Raw genomic sequence first — 23,795 nt, 5'->3', positions numbered from 1 at the left:
TCAAACACTTGGTAATTTTGACATATAGTCTTACAGAGGAAACCTGCTACATATTTCCATTAGTAGCAAGGGATCTTTTATATGCCCCATCCCACAGACAGAATAGTACATACCACGACCTTTGATATGCCAGTCGTGGTGCACTGGCTGGAACGAGAAATAGCCCAATGGGCCCACCGACTGGGATCTATCCTAGAGCGACCGCGCATCAAGCGAGTGTTTTACCACTGGGCTGTCCCTCCCCTTTTATTTACTTTAAGAAACCTACCACTGCTATATAAGCAGATACATGAGAACAAGCATTATGAGAGTACTGTTAAAGCAATAAATATCCCCTGCAGGGCCCAAACAAATTTCAAAGGCCATAACTCTGTCAAAAATGGGTAAATCGCTATTAAGGATCAAACTTGATTTGTAACGGTACAAAATAAAGCTATACACATAATTCCAGCTCAATATATTACGGCATTGCGAAAATAAAGTGGTACAGTGTGCTGTGTTCGGACCCTTGCCGACCCCCTCCCCCCCTCTCTCCCCCCCCCCCCCCCCCCCCCCCCCCCCCCCCCCCCCCCCCCCCCGGAAATGCTACTGAGCTATATACAAAATTTCATCTCAGTATCTTCAGGCATTGCAATACAAGTTCAAGGGTCATAACACCGTAAAAAAAAAAAAAAAGGGTAAATCGCCACGAAAGTCAAACTTGATCTGTAACAGTACATGATAATGCTATAAACAAAATTCGGGTACGTCTAATGTCATGACTGGACTCGAGAATAATCAAACTAAAGCTGTATGGCATCAGATTTAGGGGGAGTATTTTGACACAATAGCTTGCGACCATATGTTTGTCAACGATTGGCAAATCATTATATAGAAAATTTCCTCTTGCATTCCCCTAATGAGAGCGTATTTATGTCCAAATGTCCGTCTAGCTCTCTTACAGTCAGAGTACTCGGGCTAGCATTCCCCTACATAGCCTATCAATATCAATAGGCCTAAAGGGAGGGCTGAACCCATCACTGATTCATTTTGAGGCGATGTTGACGGAACTTACTAAGTGTAACAAGTATCAAACAATATTGCAGATGAAAATTGTTTAAATACTTTCTTGTCAATTTTATTTTTGAAACCTTAGCAGTGTTTAACACAGCGGTAAATTTTGATGAGGATCACGTTTACGAGTCTTTCATTAGGCCTAGGCTATAGTTCCACTGTGTTGCTAGTCCAAATGCATAACTTTTATTTTCTCCGTATCGAATTCGTCAGTTTTTCTTGTCTACTCCGCGTCATGGAATTATATTATTTCCGGCTCATTAATTAATTATTAATTAAAATTTTTGATAGAGGCTAACTAGACTAAACTTTGTCTTGACAAATACAGTGTACACATAAAACACGTTAAAGTATTACGTCATTAAAATGTGTGTAGACTGACATTTGACATCAAAACGTTTACGCTAGCACTTGCAATTACCGATGACATCATTCAGAAAGCCTTTTGTACTGTGATGCTTCTATGTTGTGACGAACAAAATTGTTAAAAGTCTGCCTATATTAACTCAATTTCACCACTTATTTCACCTGCATATATTCAAACTTGTCAACACTATGTCAGCGCCAGTGGCGGTTAGACCATTGGGTGTGGGTGGTCGTACATTTGGTAAGTTTAATTGTGTAGCCTATGCAGACAAAATGTCAACAAACTGTCAGCGGTCAAAATGTCAATGGTTCGAACTCATGCCATTTCAGTATAGTTTTATTTGGAAATAACACTTTTTTTTTTTTCACTCTTTTTGTTTTCAATTTGGTAAACACTCGGCTCAAAAATAAATAATTTGTAGTAAATTCCATAGTATGAAAAAAGTGTTTCTTTTGGGATGGATTATAGTTTCATCAAGATAAAGCGCATGAGGTTTATCTTGATGAACTAAATATATCCTGGCGTCATGTGTTTTCGATACGATAAACAATTTATCTATCGGCGCGTCATGTGATTCGGCGCACTTGGTATTTTGCTCAAGTATGCTTAGGAAGTTGTCATGTTGGTGTTTTTAACAAATTAAAGTTCAATTCCATTTTCAATGTTTAATCAAGTATCAACATATTTATTGCTAAGGGTACAATTAAATTTATTTTAGAATTGTCAATAATTATATCATAATTAAGAGTGGAAGTCCTCTATGGCAATGCAAGAGGGATGAACTCTCCAGTAAAGGATTTCCTCGGGAGTGGCTGTCCCCCTATAGACAAGGCACTAAATAAATATTGATTGAATCATCCACTATTTTTCCAAATACCCATACAATTTAATAAATTACTATGTTTTTATATGAATTTTATATTTACATGCCAATTAATTGACTTTTGGAATAATCCTTGTAGTAATGGAAAATGTCATTGTTAGTGTGAGTTAAAATCACAAGATAAATTTTGATTTTATCCAAGAATAAAATATTAGTAAGCTAATTAAATAAGATTTATTTGTACCATACCATTTAATAATGTCAAAAAATAGGTCTACTAGATAATTATGGCGTATCCAGTCCATTTCAAGAAGCCGACGACTTTAAAAAAAAATTCAAGTTTCTACAATACATTTTGAGCAATACTTGTTTACAGCTCCGGACTGGTCAGTCTGGCGCTGTCAAAATATAGAACATGTTCAATAATATCGTCTCCTGCCAGATCTGTAGTTCGCGCCAGTCTTTTGTCACATTGGTCAGTCGATTCAGTTTCAGTGCGTTTCTTTTTTAACTGGTACCATACTCGCCAAACTCTAAAATCGATGGTCGCCCAACGGACTACCATTGTAAAATTCTTAGTCGCCTTTAGCCAATAAAGGTTGCCATGGGCGACCGGGCTACTGCTAGTTTTAAACCCTGTAATTTAAAAATAAATCATTTACCTGCTTTCGTGTATATAAACGCGAAGTAGATCAGCCTTATTGATATTAAGAATTTTAAAACGAGTCTAAAAACACCTTTCCCGCATTTTTAAAATTATAATAAACGGTATAAAAAAAATTCTGTTATTTTTATTTAAACTAAAAAGGAAAACACAGACAAATGCAAACAAAACAAAAGAATTACACCTTAATTGACAGTCATTCCAGTTCACAATTGTCACATTGTTACAAAAAAATTAAAATAATAATAATAATATTAAAAGCGAAATATTATCCATGTGTGTGCACAATCTACCCGAGAAAAAAATCCATGTAGGCATCTTAGCCATGCATGACAATGAACATGTATGTGTCTGCAGTAGCCTACTGTGCCACTAAAGAAAACGATTCTGAAACTGATCACAAGATGGGTCATGTGTGATCGTTCATTTTCATAGTAATATTTTTTAACAAGACAAAACAAAAAAGTACTAAAATAATCCTGAGACAATAGTTTAGCATTTATGGGCTACAAAGTGAGGTCATGGGCGGTTTATAAATAGCGGGGTCACTGATCCACATCTACTGCGCTGAATCACCGGACATGCAAATCGATTTGGATACAAGGGAGTGCCTATATTTATGCACCATTTTAAAGTGTGTATTTACTACTTTAATTGTACTTTATTCAGCCATTTTCATAACCACCATAATCCATTTATTAATTATATTTTGTAAAAAAAATTGAATTATGGAAATGGTCCATAATTCAAAAACTAAAATTGCCGAGAGGGATGACATGGATTTCACTCCATCATGGTTCAGTTAAGGTGATGCGAAAGCTAGATTTGGTTTCCAACAATTAATGTAATTTTTATTTATTATCCATTTTTAGAGAAATAAGGTCCTTAAATCTGTGACAGTATGCCTTTAACCTCAGGGTAATGCATTCGATCAAAAAATTACATTTGTGGGATCAAATAGACAACACCTGCAATGTAAAAACTCCATAACTCCTATATACTCTAGCCCTGTTTACACATGTATGTACATGTGTATAAACAGCATAGGGCTAGAAGATTCTCGAGCTACATGTACTTGGGGAGAGGTGTGTTTTCACCTTTCAACTGGGGAGGAACGATGCTAATGTGTATTCTTCATAGTTGGAGAGGGGTTCTCAAACGAGCTGTCTCTCTGTTTGTAGATTAGTATATATAATTTGCTTCATGACTAACATTTGAGAAGCACTCCAGATTTAATAATATATATACTCCCTGGCATTTTAAACCAATTTGTTTTTCTTAGCCCACACTGATATTTTGTCAGTAAATGCAAATACATGTATATACGGAGTCAAATTAAAAACTTCACAACTGTTTCAACTTGGCCAATTTGCAAATTTGACAGAAGAATGTGATGAATAAGGCATATTTTAATTGGAAGGAAGAATAGGATTCGCCAAAAACAGAAGCAGTCCATGTATGCCTACAATTGCAATGCAACACCTCATTGACTTCCTGATGCATGTAAAGACTGCATTAGGGATACGGTGCCATTGTTCCACTAATGTGGCACCAAGTTCCGGTAAAGTCTGTGGAGGGTTCCTGAGAGTGCACAGGTGTCTTCCCAGCACATCCAAGACTTGCTTGATGGGATTCAAGTTGGGCAACCCCAAGACATTGATGCCCACATTCCTCAGGTAAGCCCCTTGCCAAGTCTGGCTTTGTCGTGCTATGAAGGGTACAATTTCCTGGACTAGCACCGAGTCACAGTATACTGTAGCAGCATTGAGGTTGCCATGTATGACAAGAAATCGAGAATGGCCATTCCCACAGAAAGCAACCCAAACCATTATGCTTCTGCCTCCGAATGTGTCAACTTCATTGACAGAACACTGAGTATGACATTCACCACATCGTCTCCAAACCCTCAGCCTGCCATTGGTAAATCGCAGTGTGAATCTTGATTCATCGCGAAACACAACTCTATTCACTCTAAGTCCATCGCTAGTGCTGTTGTGCCCACAGTTGACGTTGACGTCGGTGTAATTGCGTCAAAATGGATCCAACATATGGGCACCATGCATGGAGGTGAGCGGTTCGCAGCCAACTTCAGATCATTTGCGTGGACACCCGACATCTGAAAAGTTCATTTGTGGTTGCTGTAGCCACCATGAAATGGTTGTGGAGGTGACGTAACACAATATAACGGTCATCTGCCTGTGACATCATACGTGGTCTACCTGGTCAGGGACTATCGGCTGTGATGACCATTTGTTGTACTCGTGTTCGCAGATCATAAACTGCCTGTCAACCAGAACCAAACACCCTTGCAACGCTGGCTACTGATGTTCCTGAGTGCAACATGCCGACAGTACGTTCACACTGCACATTTGTGAGGCATGGCATCAGAACAGGTTGTAACAAATATTTTTTAATGTGGGGTTTTTTTTTTTGGTCCGACTACTGTGAGTAAGTAAAGATGAAAACATGTGCTATTGTAGTCATGTGACCAGTGGCACGTGTAACACCACTTTTGCTGTGCACATGCTATGGATCAGGTCATGAGGGCTGTGATGGGCTTCTGATGGAGTGTTGACATTGCCATTACCATATTTATTTATGAAAACTACTTGATTTCAACACTCATTGACTTTATTCAAATTTAACATTGTAAAGTTTTTAATTTGACTCAGTATATATACAAAAGTCACAAATACAAATTTTACGTTTAGCACTGAAAATTGTCAAGACACAACCCTGAAGTACCATATTAATGTTATTATCCATTACGTTTGATGCTTGGGTTTGTGTGAGAGGGGTTGAGGTTGTTTGTTACTGTTTTGGGGGGGGGGGGGGCTGATGGGTTTGATATTTTTGTTTTCTGTTTACCTGCACGTTAAGTGTTAATTAGGCCTCAGTGTTACGTACAGGTTAAGTGTTAATTAGGCCTCAGTGTTACAGGTTAAGTGTTAATTAGGCCTCAGTGTTACAGGTTAAGTGTTAATTAGGCCTCAGTGTTACAGGTTAAGTGTTAACTAGGCCTCAGTGTTACAGGTTAAGTGTTAATTAGGCCTCAGTGTTACAGGTTAAGTGTTAACTAGGCCTCAGTGTTACAGGTTAAGTGTTAATTAGGCCTCAGTGTTACAGGTTAAGTGTTAACTAGGCCTCAGTGTTACAGGTTAAGTGTTAACTAGGCCTCAGTGTTACAGGTTAAGTGTTAATTAGGCCTCAGTGTTACAGGTTAAGTGTTAACTAGGCCTCAGTGTTACAGGTTAAGTGTTAACTAGGCCTCAGTGTTACAGGTTAAGTGTTAATTAGGCCTCAGTGTTACGTACAGGTTAAGTGTTAATTAGGCCTCAGTGTTACAGGTTAAGTGTTAATTAGGCCTCAGTGTTACAGGTTAAGTGTTAACTAGGCCTCAGTGTTACAGGTTAAGTGTTAATTAGGCCTCAGTGTTACAGGTTAAGTGTTAACTAGGCCTCAGTGTTACAGGTTAAGTGTTAATTAGGCCTCAGTGTTACAGGTTAAGTGTTAACTAGGCCTCAGTGTTACAGGTTAAGTGTTAATTAGGCCTCAGTGTTACAGGTTAAGTGTTAACTAGGCCTCAGTGTTACAGGTTAAGTGTTAACTAGGCCTCAGTGTTACAGGTTAAGTGTTAACTAGGCCTCAGTGTTACAGGTTAAGTGTTAACTAGGCCTCAGTGTTACAGGTTAAGTGTTAATTAGGCCTACGGTAGGCTACTTATTACGTCTCCTAGCGACTAGTGTCTGGGAGACCTATTGTATTTGGTAGATACTAGAATTATTATTTTCTGCTCACTCTTATATTGTATATATCTCAAAGGGACACAAGGACATTTATTGTCTAATATTGCGACCAACTCGTATAACTTAGTTTAAAAAAAAAAAAAAAAAATTCTTTTACAACTGCCAGTTTAAAATTTCATTCACAGCAAATGACATTGAGTTTTTAAATTGTTTTTGGTCAAAAACATAATTTATTTATATTTTGTCCCATATTTGAAGTTATATAATTCTGTTTCTGTTCAGGATATGACATTGGTTTTTTATATTAATATGTTGCCCTATAGACTGGGAATACAACACTACATATGGATATTTTGTATGTTGTACCAAAGTTGAGAAGTAATCATTTCTTGTTGCCTTCCTAGACCAAACATATAACTTATTTAAAAGGATTTTTTAACATTTTTTTTTTACAATTGCCAGTGTAAAATTCCATTCACAGCAAAAGACATTGATTTATTTATTTTTTATTATTTATTGATTTTTCTATTGATAAGTTACCCAATATACTGAGAGTAGAATAATGCATACAGATATTTTTTATTTTTTATCATAGTTGAGAAATAATCATTTGTTAGTGTCTTCCAAAATTACACACATAACCTTATTTTAGAATTTAAAAACATTATTTATATAATTTGCCCCCATTTTTGTCTGTTCACTGTGAATAAGACACTCCATATGGATATTTCATATGTTGTACCAAAGTTGACATATAATTATTGCTTGACAAAAAATATAACATCTTTTCAGATTTCTTAAATCAAAAGCAGGGACTCAGTATGTTGTGCATTTTTATTTCCCTGCTATACTTTACTTTTAACTTTTAAGTTTATTAATGTGCCAATATCCAAGAGAGGTTCAGGCACGTCCATCCAATGCCTGGTCTCTTGTATGGCCAGGGGCCGGGTGTCAGACAGAACTTAATTTATGGGGATAATTTTGACTTTATACTAAATGGAGGGGAAAGTATAATTTGTAGTCTAAACAATAATAAGCATAATAGAAAATATAATATATCCCTTTATAAACTTTAACGCCAATTTTACTTGTTTTTTAGTCAGGCTATCTAAATTAATTCTACTCTCTCTCTTTTTTTTTTAAATTATATTTTTAATTGCCCAGGAAGATTAAGCAAAAATGGTTGGACCGTGGCCATAGAAAAATTATACTAAAATTAATTATTATTTTATTAATATTTTTTTATTAATTAGGAGAAAAGGTCCCATTGAGGACTTCAGTGTGGAGAGGATAAGAGGGACTGGGAGGCCAGTCTAACCTAGCTTTCCTATATCCGAAACTCAATATGCCTAACACCCCCTAAAATTAGCCTCCCTCACACACTGTTGTCCACTCCGTTTCCAATTCCCCTTTTTAATAAATTTATCAATATTTGTTAATTTTAATATTATTTCTAATTGTTTTTTCCAATGTGCAATGAAAAGAGAGAGAGAGAGAGAGAAAGAGAGAGAGAGAGAGAGAGAGAGAGAGAGAGAGAGAGAGAGAGAGAGAGAGAGAGAGAGAGAGAGAGAGAGAGAGAGAGATTCTAATTAAAATATTATAAAATCATGCATAATAAACATAGTAAAAAGAGTATTAAAAAAGCATGTTGGTAACCTAATATCTAAAATACAATATTTATTAATGTTAAAAATGAGTACTAACAAGGAGCTCCAGTCGGAGGAAGAAGGAGCCACTGCCAGATGCCCTCCACCCCCCAAATCACCAAGCCAAAGTGTCGCTAAAACACACAATTAATATAAAACAATATTAAAATTAAAGGTAAATAAAACATAGACAATATCTTATATTAAATATTCTATACATTAAAATATTTTTTAAAGTTATTTTCCATATTTGCAATATAAATATATATATATATACATGTATTACAACGCAACTCAAGTGATGTGTTATATTTTAATTAAAAGAGACAGCAGAAGATTAAACATGAAAATGGAAAATTATAAGGCTAAGTCAGCCCATCGGAAACAAATAAAATGACCTCTTTTAAATTGTTGTGCTCAATATCAAATTTTTTACACTCCCTGACTCTAACAGATAATGTTGGACATTATTGAAAACTCCACTTATTACAGTTAGGTGTACTTCATTTTTGTATACATCATATACATGTACATTAGGGTGAGTCCCCCCATGCAATTAATTTATTATAATTTAAATAAATTTCATTAATTAGTTCAGGTCTTATTGATTTAGACCCACTGATAGCCTGCAAGGCACTCAGGCTATTGGAAAAAATTACTTATTTATTTTGACATTTGCCTGTGGGGGGCGAAAATAATGTTCATTTAATAGCATAGGAAATAGCCATAAGTTCTGTGGTGTATACTGAAATATTATCTGAAAGTTCGTCTCTACAAATCATAGGTTTTTGAAAATCTTTTTGTTCAACACAGAAGGCCATTCCCGTTTTACCAGTTACTGGATCTTTAGAGCCATCCGTGTATATATGGGTAAAATCACCATATTCGTCATACACGGCAGCCTTAAACACCACATTTTTTAAATTATTATTTGCAATATTATTCAGTTCTTTTTTTATTTTATTTAATACCAAAGGTTTATTTATTGCCCAAGGTGCTTTAAAATTTAATATTTTCAGTCCCCACAGGTAGGTAATTTAATCCAAAATTATCCTGCTATACAAAACCATTTTCGTTGACATGGAGAATAACTCCTATAATTTTTAGATAGTGTTGGACACAGAGTAACTCCTCTTTGTTCATTATTTGAAAGATGGCATTTAGATAACAGCTAAGATACCATTTGATTGTTGATAGCAGCTTTAATTATTATTATTATTATTATTCTTATTATTACAATGAGAGTCTTAATTTGATTTTAATTGGTTTGCTTGTAGATCAACGCAGAAATATTAGACCGAGGCGTGTTATACGTAATGTGAAGCGCGGAGGTGTCATCCCGACACATTCTCTAGCTAAGACTAGACTCATTCACCGGAGTGACAAAGACAGATTTGCTGCTGATCTCGACACGGAAATAGAGAAATTTTTGGCCGTTGGTATAGATCTGAATGACACAAACAACGAAGCAACACAAAAATTGTTAATGAGGCATCTAAAGGCTGTTTGTCGGCCAATGAAAATTAAGAAAATGCTCAGGTATGCTAAATTCCATCTTTTCCTAATTGGGGACACATATACCAGAAATTTTATGACTGCATAAGTGTACGAGACTGCTGTTAATTGTGTATCTTCTGGGTTTTTTTAATGTTGATTATCAATGCCAATGTGAGCAGAGGGAGGGTTTTGGGGGTCGAGATCCCCTGTCCTGCTTAAAGTGATTTTTTCCTTATTTCAATGTTTATACCAGGGGAGCATGACCCAAAAACCGAACATAAACCTCGCTTGTCATAGGCCATAGTCTAGATCCCCCCCAACCCATACTGCAAAATTTCCCCTGCAAAATGCAAGGTTTTGCATACAGAACTGTTAGGAAAAAAAAAAAATGGTGGTACAGGGAACATTTCATTCAGTATCGCATGACAATTTGCTATAAATGCAGGTTTCAGAGAATGCTAAAATGTTAAAAAGAAGTTGCTAATATAACCAATGTTCAGTAATTAACAAAAAAATTAACTATTGCTGAGCACAAATTTGGTAACTTTTGAGTTATCTAACATTGGTGAGGTGGGGGTAGGGGGCAATTTGCCACCTTGGGAAAATACAAAATGTGTTTTTTGTCTTGTTAGTAAATACTGTAGCCTGATTGCGTGTTTTGGTTTAGTTTTTCTGCCCTACTTTTCGTTCCCCATCTGGATCTGATCATTTTAGACTAGATATGGCAAATCATCACATTTTAAATTACATCCGACTACATTTACATGCATTCTGTGAGATGATAAGGATTGTTTTGCTCCAAATTACCGGTCTCGGTGGCGTCGTGGTTAGCCACCGGTCTACAGGCTGGTAAGTACTGCATGTGTTCGGATCCCAGTCGAGGCATGGGATTTTTAATCCAGATACCGACTCCAAACCCTGAGTGAGTGCTCCACAAGACTCAATGGGTAGGTGAAACCACTTGCACCGACCAGTGATCCATAACTGGTTAAATAAAGGCCATGGTTTGTGCTATCCTGCCTGTGGGAAGCGCAAATAAAAGATCCCTTGCTACCTGTCGTAAAAGATTAGCCTATGTGGCGACAGCGGGTTTCCTCTTAAAAACAGTGTCAGAATGACCATATGTTTGGCATTCAATAGCCGATGATAAGATAAAAAGGTCAATGTGCTCTAGTGGCGTTGTTAAATAAAACAAACTTTACTTTACCAAATTTAAAGTTTTGATCATTTTAAAACAGGGTTTCCTATCAGTAGCCGGGGACATGGCCTAGTAACATATTATAAATATTTTTGTATATCCTATTGATGTTCTTTTTTTCTCTCTCTTTTTTTCTAATTATATTTTTTAGTACCGGGTATATAGTGGTCTGTTTTCTTAATTATTCCTGCATAAATTTACATGTAACAGATTTGAACCTTGGACCCTGAGGATGAGAGTCCAGCACTCTACCAACTTAGCTAATTAATACTAATTAACACTAGTACATGTATACAAATTCAAGTTAGATTAAAACAAATTTAACATATTTTGACCATTTTGATTTTTTTTTCTTTTATACAGAGACAGGGTGCGTTTGGGAAAAATTAAAAAAGATGGTATATTTAACTTTCGTAAGGTTAGTTACTTAAGTACTGTAGGCCCATAAGCATACGGCTGCCCCTTCTCCCCAGTTCTGGAGCACATTTTTTATTTGGGTAAAAACAATAGAGCTGGCCTGAAAATGTTTTAATTTCATATATTTTCATCATTCTACTAAAAAAAAATAGTTGTAACATTGTTATTCAGATTTGGGTATATTTAATTTGGGTAAAAATCATGACCTCAACCCCACCACCACCACCACAGTACCCCCTCCAATGGAAGCTTGTATGCTTGTGCTTGGCCAACTCACTTACCAATGTATATCAATTAAGATTGTTATAAAATGTATCAAACACCAGAAATATTGTAACGGAATAGCTAGCCTCATATATGTAAAGGTCATCAGACAATGTCAGTGGGTCCCGTTTGTGTCTGGGGAGAGGTGAAGTTTAATACAATACTTGAGTTGTATAGAGAAATGTAATTTCTGTACAACTACTTGATCATTTCCAACTATATTTGGTGGGAAGCTTCATTGACCCATGTAAAAACAAAGTTATGAGTTTCGTCATTCTGACACACACACACACACACCCGGAAAACAGGTATCATGCATGCTATGAGTTCCAGCCAGTGCACCACGACTGATATACCAAAGGCCGTGGTATGTGCTATCCTGTCTGTGGGATGGTGCATATAAAAGATCCCTTGCTGCTAATCCATATCTGTGTGGTCCTTAACCATAAGTCCGACGCCATATAACTGTAACTAAAATGTGTTGAGTGCGTCGTTAAATAAAACATCTCCTTCCTCCTGCTATGAGTCTTGCAGATGGAGTCATCAATTTACTGACTGTAGGTGACTAGGCTCTTGTTTCAATTGAAATTTTGTTTTACTTTTTTTTTTTCTCAAAAACTTTTAAGTTGTTAAGTTGTTAATTTTTAGATATTTTACGTTAATTTATTATATTTTGATGTTTTTAAATGTGCACTGAGATGGACATTTGTGTACCAGGGTTTCTGCCAGAGAGTACTGAGGGTACCCTGATCTTGGAAATTAATAGATTTTTTTTTTTTTTTAATAATTTTTAGATAGATGATAATAAAAGAACAGTTGTTTAAAATGTGTCAAGTGCATGAAATGCTGTGGCAAATTTGAAAACAGCATCTACCATATCCACCTAGTAGGAGCTAGTACTTCTGGTCTGTTTTGTTGTACTAGCACATTATTTTCTGGCAGAAAGCCTGTGTACATGTAAATGTATGCAACTATCAATGACACCGAATAAATTTAATTTCAAAATTATCTATTGACTTTTTCTTTGAAATGTAAGCATTATGGGCCATATTTACACAGTCTGTTTTAGATTTGCACACATGGAATGGGAATGGGAACTGTATTAACGTGCCCCTATCCAAAAAGGTGCAGGCACGCCCACTACGGATTTAGCCTCTGACTTCGCCAGTGACTAACTCCGGAGCAGGGGGGGGGAGGTAAGTTTGAAGTGGGCAGATTTTGGAATAAAGCCATTTAGTAAGGTTAACGCGAGCGCGGACCGACTAGCAGACACTTCGCAAACTTGAAGTAACACCGAGTGGGAGCCTTGCTCTGATTGGCTGAATTTCGATTCCTCGGTGAAGCCTGTAATTTACCTAAGTCTACAAAGAGTAACTGCATCCAAATACATGTCCGGACTCTAAATTTAAACCCAAAACGTTTATGACTGCTCGGCCGAAAGGGTTTTAAGGTGATTTTGAGCAATTGAACGGGCGCCAAAATAAAATGCGTTAGACTATTTACAAAAAAAAAGAACATAAGAATTTTGAACTCGATCGAAAGTGTTTAAAGTCCAACTAGCCCAAAAAGGAGGTTGTTACCTGTCCTAGCAAAGGTTGGCGTCTAGGGTGATCCGATGAAGTTGGAGGAGTCAATGTCTGTAAAGAAGGGCCGGTATGGGCTGACTGCTAATTGCCTGACCAATGGACGGTAGTTGGCCCCCGATATCGTCTTCACGATGCGGTGTATCGTCGGATTGTCCATTTCTTTTAGCAGCATTCCCTGATGGTATATTCCGGCTTGGTGTATGGTCAGTATACACACCTCCTCTTTATCACTCAGAAGGGTTCTGCTGATGGCGAACTCTCCTTCCGGGCTCCATGGAAGCTTGACCCAAGTTTTTTGTCTGGGGATCATGTAGAGTTTGGAGACGTCCTCCACGTTCATCCGGATGAGTTTGGCGTACCGCTGATGTAATTTACCCGCCTGTAGGTTCCACTGTTGGATTGGTGGCTCGTGAGGTTTCGGCGGTTGGAACGGTTGGCTCACATGTAACGACATGCAATTACAATGCTTAAACACCTGCGTTTTAAAAAAAACCAGGCCTCGTAAATTCGGCCCTGTATCTTCAACTGTACACCCATAATAGAGTACATTAAATAATTACATTTTCTAGCCTCTTAGTAAATGATCAGTGGAATTGGGCACATTCAGCTGAGACAAATTCTTCATCACGTTATTTACGAAAATGTTGCTGTCTTCGAGCAGCGCATCTGTCTCTGCATGACAGCCTATCCAGTCAGACTTGACACATTTTATGGATTTACTGATTTCATAAAATTTTTTACAATGTGACAACACAGGAATCTAGTCATACTGAATGCGACTGTTTACACAGCATACAAGCTGTGCTATCCTGTCTGTGGGATGGTGCATATAAAAGATCCCTTGCTACTAATGAAAAAATGTAGAGGGTTTCCTCTCTAAGACTATATGTCAAAATGACCAAATGTTTGACATCTAATAGCCGATGATCAATGTGCTCTAGTGGTGTCGTTAAATGCAACACACTTTAACTTTTAACATTGTGAATTGTGATCGTTATTTTAGACCGTTGTGCAACACTATAACCCTTGGGCTAATATCAGTACTCCTCTGATATTAAACTTTCCCTTTTTTTTTTGTGTGTGTGTAACCCACTTTCATCTCTCTTAGATTTATTAATTTGTTTGTTTTTTTAGTGTTGGAGAAGATTCAAGTTTCGTATGCAAGCATTTTGTCGGCTATTTACAATATGGAGTAGCTCTCTTCACATTATAGAAAGTAAGTTGATCATAAAAAAAATGACTGAATACATTGTAACGTCTCTGGTTTACTTATACTTTTATCTAGGTCATGACCTCAAGCTTCATCCTGTCCCTGTGAATACATTGTAATGTCTGGTTTATTTATACTTGTATCTAGATCATCACGTTAAGCTTCATCCTGTCCCTGTGAATACGTTGTAATGTCTCTGGTTTACTTATACTTGTATCTAGATCATCACCTCAAACTTCATCCTGTCCCTGTGAATACATTGTAATGTCTGGTTTACTTATACTTGTATCTAGATCATCACCTCAAGCTTCATCCTGTCCCTGTGAATACGTTGTAATGTCTCTAGTTTACTTATACTTTTATCTAGGTCATGACCTCAAGCTTCATCCTGTCCCTGTGAATACATTGTAATGTCTGGTTTACTTATACTTGTATCTAGATCATCATCTCAAGCTTCATCCTGTCCCTGTGAATACATTGTAATGTTTCTGGTTTACTTAAACTTTTATCTAGGTCATGACCTCAAGCTTCATCCTGTCCCTGTGAATACATTGTAATGTCTGGTTTACTTATACTTTTATCTAGGTCATGACCTCAAGCTTCATACTGTCCCTGTGAATATGTTGTAATGTCTTGTGTACTTATACTTTTATCTAGGTCATCATCTCAATCTTCATCCTGTCCCTGTGAATATGTTGTAATGCCTTGTGTACTTATACTTTTATCTAGGTCATGACCTCAAGCTTCATCCTGTCCCTGTGAATACATTGTAATGCCTTGTGTACTTATACTTTTATCTAGGTCATCATCTCAATCTTCATCCTGTCCTTGTGAATACGTTGTAATGCCTTGTGTACTTATACTTTTATCTAGGTCATCATCTTAATCTTCATCCTGTCCCTGTGACTACATTGTAATGCCTTGTGTACTTACATTATCTCAATCTTCATCCTGTCCCTGTGAATACGTTGTAATGCCTTGTGTACTTATACTTTTATCTAGGTCATCATCTCAATCTTCATCCTGTCCCTGTGAATACGTTGTAATGCCTTGTGTACTTATACTTTTATCTAGGTCATTATCTCAATCTTCATCCTGTCCCTGTGAATACGTTGTAATGCCTTGTGTACTTATACTTTTATCTAGGTCATCATCTCAATCTTCATCCTGTCCCTGTGACTACATTGTAATGCCTTGTGTACTTACATTATCTCAATCTTCATCCTGTCCCTGTGAATACGTTGTAATATCTTGTGTACTTAAACTTTTATCTAGGTCATCATCTCAATCTTCATCCTGTCCCTGTGACTACATTGTAATGCCTTGTGTACTTAAACTTTTATCTAGGTCATCACCTCAATCTTCATCCTGTCCCTGTGAATATGTTGTAATGCCTTGTGTACTTATACTTTTATCTAGGTCATCATCTCAATCTTCATCCTGTCCCTGTAAATACGTTGTAATGCCTTGTGTACTTATACTTTTATCTAGGTCATCATCTCAATCTTCATCCTGTCCCTGTGACTACATTGTAATGCCTTGTGTACTTACATTATCTCAATCTTCATCCTGTCCCTGTGACTACATTGTAATGCCTTGTGTACTTATACTTTTATCTAGGTCATCATCTCAATCTTCATCCTGTCCCTGTGAATACGTTGTAATGCCTTGTGTACTTATACTTTTATCTAGGTCATCATCTCAATCTTCATCCTGTCCCTGTGACTACATTGTAATGCCTTGTGTACTTACATTATCTCAATCTTCATCCTGTCCCTGTGAATACGTTGTAATATCTTGTGTACTTAAACTTTTATCTAGGCCATCATCTCAATCTTCATCCTGTCCCTGTGAATACATTGTAATGCCTTGTGTACTTATACTTTTATCTAGGTCATCATCTCAATCTTCATCCTGTCCCTGTGACTACATTGTAATGCCTTGTGTACTTATACTTTTATCTAGGTCATCATCTCAAGCTTCATCCTGTCCCTGTGACTACATTGTAATGCCTTGTGTACTTACATTATCTCAATCTTCATACTGTCCCTGTGAATACGTTGTAATATCTTGTGTACTTAAACTTTTATCTAGGTCATCATCTCAAGCTTCATCCTGTCCCTGTGAATACATTAGTGCTAGGGGAGCAATAACTTGATGTGGTTTTTTTACTCGAACGCAGGTCACCAGGGGTCAGGAGTGTTGTCGTTCTTCGTCTTCCTGCGCTGGTTGTTCGGTCTGAATGTGTTCCTTTCCATCTTAGTGGGATGTTTCATGACAGCACCAACGCATTATGCAGCACAGACCAACATCTCGGCACTCAATCACACTGCCTTTGATGCCAACTACAGTCGGGAACTGTTCATTGTAGAGAACTGCACATTCAACTATTTCAACAAAGTTCAAGAGGAGATAACCTCGGAATTCTCTTTTAGCAGCTTCTTCCAAGGAAGTGTGAGTACTGTTGTGAGATACGAGGCTCATTCAGTCGGTCATATGTTTGTTCATTCAGTCAGTTCTTCATTCATTAAATTTTACATTCATTCATTCATTCATTCATCCATCCATCCATGCATTCTTTCTTCCATCCATGCGTCCATGCATTTATTCATTCATTATTTTAATTATTTAATCAATGAGTATGTCCATCCGTTTGCTAGTGAGTCTACTCTGTCATTCATTAAATCATTAATTTTAATTTATTTCATATTTTTGTCTAACTTGGATCAATAGAGAATGATACATGAGTGTACACATTGGAGATAATTGATATTACAGCGAGTGGTTTTCAAATAGTATCTAGCACCGTTCTGAGGTGTAGATTATAAGACTCTGTCACATGTTGTTATGTGGGATAGAAAAAGTACACCCAAGGTGGTGGAAATTTTCACCAGCGAGTCTTTTTCTCTCATTCATTCGGTAAATAAACCATAATTTTACACAGACAAAGATAGCTGATCAAGTAACATTTTTTATTTGACCTTTTTATCATAGAAAACTACACTATCGTATTTGCCATGTTTGTTTCATAAAATTTAACACTACAAATTAATTAATAAGATAGCTTTTATGATGAAGGTAATAACAATATTAATTTAAAACTGTCTAATGACCTCATGTCACCATCTCACATTAATATGATGTCATCTGTTACCAATGACGTCATGTTAAACACAAGCGTAAGATTCCATTTAATGACAGTAGCAAAACATAAATTTTGTAAGCTACAGTTTGCTTATTCTAAAACGATTCATAAACATTTCACCTACAAACTCATTTAATCATATGTGGTAAAATATAGTCCACATGATGTAACAACATGAAAATGTAACTTCTTAACCATAAATATAAAATTAAAAATATTAAATTGTTTAAATATTTTTAAAGCAATGGTCCAACGTGAAATGGCAACTTGGGGAATAAATAATTCAACAGATTTCTGAAAAAATTTAGTTATGATGTCAATCGTTGAAAAGCACGAGTTATGACGTCAGGTGTATTTAAAATTGTCTAGCCCTATACACCATGCAAAAGATGGCTACTTCATTCCAGTGGGGAAGAAAAATGTATCTTAGCTCACTTTCGCTTGTTAGATACATGTACCTTTGGGAACCATTAATTGTAACATAAATCATCTCCAATGGGCACGAGTGTATTATGCTATTTCTTACACAACCTTAAAAAGTCATATTTTAATATATAGTTTAATGGGAAAACACTAAACAGAAAGCTTCAGCATTAGATTAAAAGTGTACATAAGTTAATGACGTCATAGTCATTCAAGACACACTAAAATGGCATCATCCTGTCAAGGGATGCCTGTCTCATGACTCAAAACATATTGTGTCACACATCTGTGTTCCAAATCACCATTATATTTTTAACAATTATGGACCATCACCTTAATACAATTATTTATGCAAAATATCATTAATAAGTGGGTTGGGGTGGTTATTTAGATTGTTAATTAAGTAATTTTTGTACAAATTAAATGTATATATTTTCAGGTAATACTTTGTTATGCCTTTAAATAGGTCAATGGTCTGTGACTATACCTTTAAATCAGGGTTTCTGCCAGAGGGTAAAATCATTACTGTATGATTATTTTAACCTTAACACTAACCGTAACCCATTTTCTTTCTGGGGGAGGGCCCCCCCCTTCCCCACTCCCTGTTGACTATGGTTGTATTTTAATATAGTGCCATACCCAAAAAGTTCTTTCTGGCAGAAACACTTTAAATATATATTAAATTCTAATTTTCTTAACAACTTTCTGTGAAAATTAATATATATTGTTCTTTTCATCATGTATCTGTACTTCTCATGCATTGTGATATGTTTTTCCATGTATGTATATGTATGTATAGATTAGAGAGAGCGTTTTATCCTATAACTTACCCATGATATCCATATCATAAACCAATGTGATAATTTACTTTATTAACCCGGATAATAATGGTATGCAAATTTGCAAGGTCTGTAGGTAATGTGTTGTTGCTTACAAGCCAACAAGACCCGTGTACATGAGCGTAATGTTTTCAAAGATTTATTCAAAATGCGTGACGTCAAACTAATTTGTGTTAATCGTGATGACGTCATATTCCCGATGGCTGCGACTTTAGTACTGTGATTTACTAAAAATGTAATTAAAATGTTATTTTAGAAGTGTTATAGGATAAATAGAATTCGCTACTCGTGTTTTTTAATATGTAAAATATTAACCTCGTTTCGGCAGAGCCTCGACAAATACCGATTAACATAGGTTCAGTTGATATTTTCCATATTAAAAAATACTCGTGACGAATCCTCTATGTACTGAATGTGTTTAACCTCTGAAAATAACAATTTTATTTTTTATATTATTATACTGAGATAATTTATCAATTCAGAATCTATCTTCATCTTTCTCTGTCTATCTTTCTATCTTTCTATCTGTCTCTCTGTCTATCTGTCTCTCTGTCTATCTGTCTCTCTGTCTATCTGTCTCTCTGTCTATCTGTCTATCTTTCTATCTGTCTATCTGTCTATCTGTCTCTCTGTCTATCTGTCATTCTGTCTCTCTGTCTCTCTGTCTATCTGTCTATCTGTCTATCTGTCTATCTGTCTCTCTGTCTATCTGTCTTTCTGTCTCTCTGTCTATCTGTCTATCTGTCTATCTTTTCCTTCCTTGTTTTTCTCTTACTTTCTGTTATGTAGCAGACATACATACTTTTTAAAAATTAATTATCGGACTAGGATCGATATCCATCAGTGGGCCCATTGGGCTATTTCTCGTTCTAGTTAGTGCACTATGAATGGTATACCAAAGGCCATGGTATGTGCTATCCTGTCTGTGGGATGGTGCATATAAAGATTCCTTGCTACTAATGGAAACATGTAGCGGGTTTTCTCGCTAAGACTATAGATGTCACAATAACCAAATGTTTGACATCCTATAGCCAATGATTAATAAATCAATGTGCTCCAGATGTGTTGTCACACAAAACAAAATTTAACTTTTAACCGTCGGAAAAAACAAACACAAGTTCAGTTTTGGTAATATAACTTTTTTTATCCCTATACCAAATGCAGTAACATTTGACACATAGCTATCTCATTGTACTGTCAAAAGAATCTTTGTTTAAAATTGGGTCAACCCTGAGCACGTGTGAAGCTGCATCCTTTTTACCGATTTGTCAAGAAAGCGTGCATCCGGGTCACTGCCACATGCTATGGACTTGAACACCATACCAAATCGAAGTTTTGAACAATACACATCGAGTGCACAACATTTCTTTTCAACACGATTGAAAAGCAAAATGCTGCGAATGTTATAAGTTAATAGGCGTAGGGCTATTGCTCTAATTATGCATGGGCAATCGCAACATCGTGTCACCCAGCGATTTGGGGTACATTCATGAGTCAGTGATCGTTCGTTTAGTTGGGTATCTCAGAACCACAGGAAGATTAGCTGACCATCCCAGGAGTGGACATTCGCGCATTACATTGCCACATCAAGATAGAGGCATATACATCTCACACACCTCTGTAATCAATTTCAGATGGCAACGGATACGGCGAGTTAGGTTGGAGGAACTCATGGTCGCCCAGTGTGTCAACGACGGTTAGGGATCGGTTGCAGGAGTTCAACTTAAGGCCACGTTGTCTCTATGTTGGTCCGCAACTTACACCTAGGCATATCAATGTCAATTGCAATAGCTGTGTGCACATGCACCAAATTGGTTTTACTTGGCCCACTGGAAACGTGTTATTCACTGACGAGTCTCGGTTCTCGCTTTACAGATCAGATGGACGACAACGTGTATATCATGTCTATCAGCGTCAAGGTGAATGATATTCAGACGCGTGCTTTAAGGAAAACAACAGATTTTGGGGGAGGGTCTGTTATTGTTTGTGGATGAATTTCTCATGGAATGAAAATACCTCTTGAGGTCATCCTGGGCAATCTTACAGCCATAAGATATCAGGATCAGGTCACCAGGCCTCACGTTCCTTTCACTTATCCATGCGCATATCCTTACGTTGCAGCAGAATAATGCAAGGCAGCATGTTGCAAGGGTTTGTCTTAACTTCCTCAACCAAAACTATGTTCCAGTGCTCGATTGGCCACCCTACAGTCCAGATTTGTACCAGATCAAGCATTTGTGGAGCTAGACAGGAGGGTCAGGAAGCACATCAACATCCTAAACAACGTCGCTCAGCTCACGCAGGCCCTTCTTCATGAGTGGAATAACATCCCACAAAGGACCATATATAACTTGATTGGGTCAATGGTAAGGAGACTTAGAGCAACAACTGCAGCCCGAGGTGGGCACACACACACTATTTGGATCAGGAAATGGTGTAGGGTTTCAACGTTATCCATGCAAATGCCATCTGTGATAACACAACAAAATTTGTCAAAATTTATTCAATAATGAAGACATAACTTAAAAATCCAAACAATTAAATAATCATCAATAAAATATTTGAAATATTTTTAACAACGAAAAAAAAACTTGAGTTTGTTTTTTCCATCAGTATACATTTTAAAATAAATAAATAAGTGAATAAATAAATAAATGACTTGTGTATATTTGTGATTGTTATTTTTCCTAGGGCTGGATGGAACTTTCCTACATGTTCTACGGAAGCTATGCGGACACTCAGACCGTGAACGATGACACATACAACAAGTCCTTTGCCTACCTTATCGTCTTTCTGTTTTGTCTCTTGCTTTGCTTCATTTTGATGGCTAACTCGTAAGTTGAGGCTTTATCATCTTCATGTATAGAAGGAAAAGCACTCCCTAGTTCTCACCTAAGGTGAGTAGAAGTTGCTCAGGATGAGTACAGTATTGTAGCAGAAAAAATCAACCTCCAATGAGAGGATTCGAACCACAAACTCTCAGTATGAGAATCCAGTGCTCTGCCAGCTGAGCTAATAGGGGAATTCCCACTAGCTACTGCCAACACTACAGTATAACAATGTTGGTAGATAATATTGCCAACACTACTACATACTTCCCTCTCAAGTGAAGCTACTTCCCGGAGTTGTGGGCCATGGGCAGTTGAATTGTTATGGGTCCTGATTGGGTTATAATTGTATTCTTGTGTTGCGAACACACCCAGGTCCTACGTCGGCTCCAAATGTAACAGAAAAATGCACCTCTACTGAAGGGTTTTCGAACCACCGACTCTCAGAACGAGCGTCAGTACTCTACCAACTGACCTAATAGGGGAATTCCTACTAGCTACTGCCTGTAGGAAGGAAGTGTTTTATTTAACGATGCACTCAACACATTTTATTTACAGTTACATGTATATGTTGTCAGACATATGGTTAAGGACCACACAGATAATGAGAGAGAAAACCCGCTGTTGCCACTTCATGGGCTACTCTTTTTCGATTAGCAGCAAGGGATCTTTTACATGCACCATCCAACAGACAGGGTAGTACATACCACAGCCTTTGATATATCAGTCGTGGTGCACTGGCTGGAACGAGAAATAGCCCAATGGGCTGCCTGTAGGAGCACATTATACCAACACTACAGTATATCAATGCTGCTCAGGTGAACTGGTAGATAATATTGCCAATGTTGATTTTATTTTCATTTCATTCCTCATTTTTTGGGTTGGTATGCATATCCGTAAACCCAAGAAAGAAGAAAAGGTCTTATGGTTTGCCATCTCAGGATAGGCCAAAAATCTTTCAGTCACATTCCCAAACAATAATAGGGTTTAGTATTATTTTCTTTGTTACTAGTCCCCATGGCTAATGAAAATCTGTCTTAGCTTTACCTTTTATTGTCTGTGCTGGAACTAAGCCATCACGTCCAGAACATAATTAAATTGTTAGCTTACAGCTTGCGTGTTATCACGCTATATAAGGGATAAGATGAGATCTTTGGCATCATTTCGAAAGCAGAAAATAAGACATTGAAAGTTGCCATTTGAAAAAAGAAAAGTGGGCTCATTGGGCTATTTTTTGTTCTAACCAGTGCACCACGACTGGTATGTGCTGTCTTATCTGGGTTGGTGCAAGACTATATGTCAAAATTGCCAAATGTTTGACATCCAATAGTCAATGATTAATAAATCATGGTGCTCTAGTGTTGTCGTGACACAAAACAAACTTTCACAAACATTTTTAATAAAGAAAAGCACATTTTGCAAGGATCCATAATATCGTACGTTAGACACGTTAGCTATGTATAATTTTTTTGTTAAAATCAGGCCTGTCTCTCAAATGAGGAAATCAGAACATTGGTTCCACAAAACAATTTTCTGCCGATCGGCATGTAATCGATTGGTTTGATTGTCTCATATTTCAAGGCCTGATGGTGTTTCACAACTACAGTATTATAAATGATGTCTGACGTCCAGTATTTCTCTGCTTCAACGAGGTCATCTTCATAAATCAAGGCTAATATTCATTCCTCGTATTCAGCCTTGATACATGTCGTCAAGAAATCGTGCCACAAAATGCTTAAATTTCATTGGATGCGATGAGATCTGAATGCAACGAATCGCAACACTCCTTATAGATTCCCTTGTTATTGTAAACAAAGATGGCAGCGTCAGCATCCATGGAAACATGTCGTGTTTGTCACGATATGTTAAAAAAAGGTTTCGGCGGTTAATTTTTTATATTGCTTTCAAGATTGTCACATGTTACCGATGCTGTGATTGGTCAGCGATGTCATCGTGTAAGGGACATAATCGGTGTTACAAATTTTCTTCCAATAGAGGGCACTAGTAGTGGATATCAGTAATCTTGACTACATGTATCAAGGCTGAATACGAGGACCGAATATTAGCCTTGATTTATGAAGATGCAACG

The 23,795-nt window shown here is 36.9% G+C and overlaps 1 protein-coding gene across 1 annotated transcript in view; it reads left to right on the top strand.

Moving 5' to 3' along the window:
* The first annotated feature begins 1,436 nt into the window (after nt 1-1,436).
* LOC121379065 (transmembrane channel-like protein 7) overlaps nt 1,437-23,795 on the top strand; it is a 59,207-nt gene continuing 36,848 nt past the window's right edge. The window contains exons 1-6 of the mRNA XM_041507526.1: nt 1,437-1,660; nt 9,577-9,838; nt 11,358-11,412; nt 14,396-14,477; nt 16,654-16,925; nt 21,570-21,712. Of these exons, the coding sequence (XP_041363460.1) occupies nt 1,609-1,660; nt 9,577-9,838; nt 11,358-11,412; nt 14,396-14,477; nt 16,654-16,925; nt 21,570-21,712 (866 nt within the window). The 5' untranslated portion in view covers nt 1,437-1,608. The remainder of the gene's footprint in view (nt 1,661-9,576; nt 9,839-11,357; nt 11,413-14,395; nt 14,478-16,653; nt 16,926-21,569; nt 21,713-23,795) is intronic.

Source organism: Gigantopelta aegis, chromosome 8 (genome assembly GCF_016097555.1).
Source record: "Gigantopelta aegis isolate Gae_Host chromosome 8, Gae_host_genome, whole genome shotgun sequence".
Classification (NCBI taxonomy): Eukaryota; Metazoa; Mollusca; class Gastropoda; order Neomphalida; family Peltospiridae; genus Gigantopelta; species Gigantopelta aegis.
Note: the sequence above shows the minus strand (reverse complement) of the source record. Positions and strands in the feature narration are given on the sequence as shown.